Source organism: Macaca mulatta, chromosome 14 (genome assembly GCF_049350105.2).
Source record: "Macaca mulatta isolate MMU2019108-1 chromosome 14, T2T-MMU8v2.0, whole genome shotgun sequence".
NCBI lineage: Eukaryota > Metazoa > Chordata > Mammalia > Primates > Cercopithecidae > Macaca > Macaca mulatta.
The window spans coordinates 16830937-16837294 of NC_133419.1; the positions used below are offsets into that span (position 1 = coordinate 16830937).

General features: G+C 31.7%; 1 protein-coding gene across 2 annotated transcripts; it reads right to left on the reverse strand.

Annotated features, from left to right (window-relative positions):
- Positions 1-1825: 1825 nt before the first annotated feature.
- On the reverse strand, positions 1826-5874 carry OR8H3 (olfactory receptor, family 8, subfamily H, member 3). 2 transcript variants are annotated; one of them, XM_077960649.1, is made up of 2 exons: positions 5570-5874; positions 1826-4596 (listed from the first exon to the last, which is right to left on the reverse strand). In XM_077960649.1, the coding sequence occupies exon 2, from the start codon at positions 4433-4435 to the stop codon at positions 3497-3499; it is 939 nt and encodes a 312-aa protein (XP_077816775.1). In that variant the 5' UTR covers positions 4436-4596; positions 5570-5874; the 3' UTR covers positions 1826-3496.
- Between the last annotated feature and the right edge of the window lie 484 nt (positions 5875-6358).

A 6358-nucleotide genomic window follows, 5' to 3' on the forward strand; every position in this document is an offset into this window, starting at 1 on the left:
TCAAATACATTTATTAAGGTACTGTTCTAGGTGCTGGGGGAAAGTCCTTTGCTCTTAGAGCTTACATGATAATAGGGGAAAACTGATACAAAATAAAAGGCACAAGAAAAATATTCAGAACATCAGGTGGGAATAACTGCTATGAAAAAAAAAAAGAATGTTTGAAAGAGGATGTGAACAGCTACCAGTTTTAATAGGGTAGTGAGGAATTTTCTTGTCAAGAAAAGGATAAGAAAAAAATCATGCAATTATCTTTGGGGAAAAAAAGTTTCAGCAAAAAGAAAATGGAAAAATTTCAGGCAGTATTTGTACTATTGTTTGCAGAGAAGACCTGAGAGGTCATGGAGTAGAAACAGTGAGCGTGACAGATGGATAATAAGAAAAGAATTCATAGATTTAAGAACTGAGGACATCATTTTTAACCAATGAGCATTTGTAAAGCTCTTGGCTTTTACTCTTAGTGTGATGAAGTATTGCATAGGGTTTGTGAAGAAAAATTATGATCCAACCTACTGTTTAACAGTATAATTCTGGCTCCTACATTGAGATCAGACTCAAGAGGAATAAGAAAAAAATAGGTGCATGCTACAATATTGCAGCAATAATTGTGAAATGGAAAATATAGTTATATTGGCCAGGATGGCAGCAAAAATGTGTTAAAGTAGACACCAAATATAGTCTATATTAGTCTATATTTAGAATCACCTTAATATGCTGATGGAATGGAACTAAAGTGTGTTCAATAAGAAGAAAATTCCACGATAATTCTTAAGTCTTTGCTTGAACAAGTAAAGGGTGGTTTTCCATTAATATGAGGTTAAACTTTGCATACTGCTAGTGCTGACCTGACAGTTAAATTATAATGATACATTATGTTAGTTTGATTTATATAAAGCCTTTGAATATTGCCTGACCATGGAAAGTGCTCAGAAAAATATATTATTACTATTTTCCTATAGCCATAATTATTTGGAAGTAAAAAAATAGCTGTTCAGATCTTGCTATGCTGAATTACAGGGTTTTTTTCATATTTATATTATATGGCATTTTGGCATGACACTATGAACCAGACAACTATGTCTTCAATTAGACAATATCTTACATAAAATATACTTTACACCAATATAATAGGGAAAGTGTAGGCCAAATGTGAACAGTCTAAATCTTTCATGTTGTGCATAGATTATTGTATACTTTTTAGTAACATTATGTGAATATGTTTTAGCCTGTATTATGAAGATGATAGGGTGTTCCTCATTAAATTAGAATGTAAGCAATTTCTCTGCATGTGTTGACCACGAAGTGGTAGATTCGGTTGACCATCTTTGTAACCCAAATTGACAGGATCCATTTTCTAAATCATAGAAGTAGACATAAATGAAACCAAGATAAAACCATAGCTCATAAAAATAAATAGAAAAATGGAAAGAGCTTGTAAATACATGAACTTATATTATGCATTTATAAGATGAGAATGAGCCAAAAACATATTATTAAATAATAAATGTCGATTAAATACTTACTTCTAATCAAAGGAAAACAAATAGATATGTGTTATCTATACCTATACATACCTATAGATATGTATTCCTGAAAACATGAATATCAAAGCAAAAATTAAATCATAATAACTTTATGTGGCATTAATACTTGAGAAGCAAAATTATGAAATAAGAAAGGAAAAATATGTATTAAAAGATTTGAATTTGCTAGTTGACAGTTTGAATTAGTGAAATTTTATTAAAATGTTAACTCCTAAAATAGAGGTTACAGTCTATTTTAAACACTCAAAATGCACTTAGAAAAAATCAAATATAATTGTACAAACAAAACAAATTTCAATATATAAAAAAAGTTTTGCTTGAATGAAAACTAGTAACTGTTACAAAAGTTTAAACAAAAAAGACAAATACTTGGAAAATAAAAAGTAGCTTCTAAAGGGTCCTATAAATAGCAGAGAAAAACAAAACTGTGATTCCAGACTATGTAAGGAAAATATTTAAAAATAAAAGACATTTAAGCACACTACCTGACTAAAATTGACAGGATGTCACAACATCTGAATTCATTGTCAATTCTTTGCTTTACATCTTTTCTGTACTAAGAAATGTAAAATCAGTGAATAAAGCATTTAATTCAAAGAGTTATTTTTAAAACTGAAACAAACCTGTAGAAATCAAGAGAAAGGCAATGAGTTTTAAAGGCACACAGGATTTTAATAAAGAAGCAATCTGACACATTACAGAAATCCAGTTTTCACATGTTTAGCATGCAAAGGACATATCACTGCATGTGTATTTTTAACTTGATGAATTTATATTTCAAGTCCAAAACATTGTGAAATGAGTCTTGATGGTGCCCATGCATCAAGAAAACTTTATATTACAGTTGGCAATGACAAAGAGATTATCCAATGTTAAACTTGTAAATGAATACAGAAAGCTGAAAATAGTACGTGGAAAGTGATAGAAATTTTGTTTATATGTGTTATATACGTGCACATATTTGAAACTATTGATCTAGCAGAACATGCACAAAATTCAATATTTGTTTTTCTGAAACAAAACAAGTTTATTAGAGAAGTAAATAAACAAAAGAATGGTGACTCCACAGGAAGAGCAGACAAAACTCAGTATTTGTAGAGGATTTCCATTTTTTCAATATTTTACGGTATTTTTCAAATTTTCTCTAATGTTATATTAATATATGCTATTTTTCTATGACATAATTCTACTGAAATATTTTACTTCTGAAATCCAAAACTGTGTGCTGCTGATTTTTTTTTCTTTTTAGTTCTGTCAATTAACCAAAAGTAATTTGTAAAACACAAGTTTACATGCTTGAAAAAAGGCATTGTGCAGTAATGTAAGTTTTCTAATGATAATGGGAAGCATTAATTATCGTTGCCTTAAATACTCTACAACTACCCTCTGATCAGATTTGGAGTTATTATTTATCTTGTGCACTTAGGGAAAGGAGGCTTAAGCTTTAGGTAACAAATTAATGACTATACAGCTGAAAGTGTAGCATATTTATAATCTAACACTTGGAAAATTTTATTCCAAAATAAGTACTCCTACACACTCCACTATAATTCTTCCTCATATAATAAATGGAATGACATCTAAAACTATTATCATTGTGTCCCAAATAGTTCTTTCTATAATAAATTTATCTACAATTGAAGTATACAAAAGAATTTGAATAATATAATTTTAAGTGACAACCATATTTTCTTATTTTCCACATCAGTTGCTTCAAAAATATATATGTAGACAGAAAACATGACACACATATTATGATTCTAATTACCATTTGGATTTCTAAAAACACATGCCTTAAAATGTTTTAAATCATGTTTAGTCAAGCAAAGAGTAGCACAACAGAAATGCAAACAAATTAAAGGATTTAATTGTTTTTATAGAGATGCCAAGAAAATACCCAAATAGGAATGAAAGAAAAGATGAGATTAAATGTTCCATTTCTGCTGTTTTAACTACCTGGAGTCCTGTCTTCTCTGCATGACTCTAATGAGAGCATTTTTCACTTCTTTGTTTCTAAGACTATAAATGAGTGGATTCAGCATGGGAATCACAATAGTATAAAACACAGAAGCCACTTGATCCCTTCCCAAGGAATAAGACTTTCTTGGTTTTAAATAAGTAAAAATCATAGTGCCATAAAAGATGGTGACTCCCAAGAGATGAGAGGTGCAAGTAGAGAAAGCTTTCTGCTTTCCTGAAGTGGAATTAATTTTCAGGATAGTACAGAGAATGCACACATAGGACGCAGATATTGTGAAAAGGGACACCATCAGGGTGGAACCAGCGATAATGAATATCAGGATTTCGGTGTTGTATGTGTCAGTGCAGGACAGAGCTAAAATTGGGGACGTGTCACAGAAAAAGTGATGAATTATGTTTGAGTCGCAGAAATGCAATCTGCTCATGCAAACCACGTTGACAAAGGAGTCCATAAAGCCAATCACATAGGGCCCAGTGAGGAGAGCGTGGCAGAGCCTTTTGGACATAATAACTGGGTAGTGTAGAGGACTGCAGATAGCTACATAGCGATCATAGGCCATTGAGGAGAGAAGATAACATTCAGCAGTACCCAAGAAGACAAAAAAGAACATCTGGGCAAAGCAGCCCGTGAAGGAAATATAGTTGGAAGTCAGTAAGTTTGCTAAGGTTTTAGGTGTGATGACAGTTGAGTAACTGAGGTCAATAAATGATAGGTGAATGAGGAAAAAATACATGGGAGTGTGAAGTTGGAGGTCCAGGCGGATTATCAATATCATCCCCACATTCCCCAGCATAGTAATTACGTATATCAGGAAAAACAGCATAAAGAGGGCCATCTGGATCTCTTCAGAATCTGACAGTCCCATAAGGATGAAGTCAGGTACATTTGTGTTATTCCATCTACCCATCATGTTCGCCTGCTCTAAACTGCTGGGAAATCAAAGCTGATAGGTAGAAGGGGCGCCTGTAATCCCAGCTACTGGAGAAGCTGAGACAGAAGAATCGCTTGAGGTTGCAGTGAGCCGGGATCGCACTATTGCATTCCAGCCCCAGCAACTGTGCCAGACTGCGACTCAAAAAAAGTAAACAAACAATAAAAAAAAATTTGTTTATACGAATGACCTAGCATTTAATAATTAGTTTAGCCTTCTATAAGTTGCTAACAAATTTATAGAATATGACTCAAGAAACTAATTTTATTGCCAATATAGATATATGTACAAATTAACATTTGCATATATTATAATAAAACTAATTGTATTGCCAATATAGATATATATACAAATTAACATTTGCACATGTTATAATAAAATATAGCATATTGCATAATTAGAATGAACCTGACTTTGTTCTGAATGGCTTCCTTTATTGACATATTTAATCCACCTGAAAATATTATACCATAGATACTACTATTATCCACATAGTTTAGGTGAGGGAAAAGAGTATGGAAGGTTGGAGTAACTTATTCAACGTTGTTGGATCAATTTACTGTTGACACTGATTCTACAAAGATAACTTCAGAGAGAAAGCTTATAATACTACACTCTTGTTTATAAATAATTTCAGAAAACATTATAACTTTTCCTATTTTCCTTTGTGCGTTGTGTGTACATGTACTTATAGAGAAAACAGCTAGACGTGTAATAAAAAATGAAACAGTTTTATTATATCATTTACGGCCCTTTTGTTTCCAATATTATTTAATAATAATTTTCAATAAATTTCACCCTTGGGGATTTTAGTCAGCTACATTAAAATTATAGACAATATATAAGTATTAATTTACAAAAGAGATGATGTTTTCCTGACTTAACTAATCAAAATCTAATTTCTTCCAAAAATTATATTTTCAAAATACATACTTTGCTTGTAGACTCTGATTCTGACAACTCCAAATTTGTTTCACAAACCCTGACATTACTTAGGGTAAAGAGTAAATGATATGCGTATGTATTGGTATGTTATTCTGATAAAGTCCCCATTTTATTTCATCTGAAGTAAAATGTGAAACAAAATCTTCCAATTTTGAAAATAATACTTACTGTGTGTGAGTCAACATTCATGAAAAAATTTTCTTCTTATATTATCAGTCTGGAAATTTGTCAACTTCAAATTTTTGTTATAAATAAAATATGAAAACTCTTTAAGGAGGTGATTTTTTTATAATATTTGTTTTCCTTGAGAAACTTTGTTTTTACATTTTTGTGCATTCATTCTGTTTTATTCTAAGTTAAAATAAACCAATCTAGACATTTTGTTTGGGTTCTGGTCTAACGGAAAGATGACCAAGAAGCTATGTATCGAGGAAGACCGGCAGCCACTGTGACCATAAGGAGACTATTCTTTCCCTCTCACTCTGATAGTTCCAGAGGACCTCACATACCAGAGGCTGATGATAATGCACCTTTTGCTAGGCCCTGGGGACCATTTGCCAAGGAAGATTGTTTGGCATGTTTCCAAGGACAAAAGTTCAGGGACTAAAGAGAGCCATGTTAGGTTTTGTGCAAAGACTTCCCTTTTACCTTAGAAGCCACACAAATGGAGGAAATTATGAATTGGTCTTTTCTTGTGACGTTCTCAATATTTTATGGGGGTGGTGAAGAAGCCATTTCCAGAAAAAAATAGTTACTCAATGACTGACACCATCAAAATGGAATAATACATTTTTCACAATTAAATTTCTTAATATTTAAAAGTGTGATAGTATCATAGAAGTAAACCATGTTAATTGGAAAAGAATCAAAAGATAACAAAATTCAAAAAAGTAAAAACAATACAAAGCCGTCATTAACATTTTGTTAACATTATAATTTTTCCTATTTTCCTTTGTG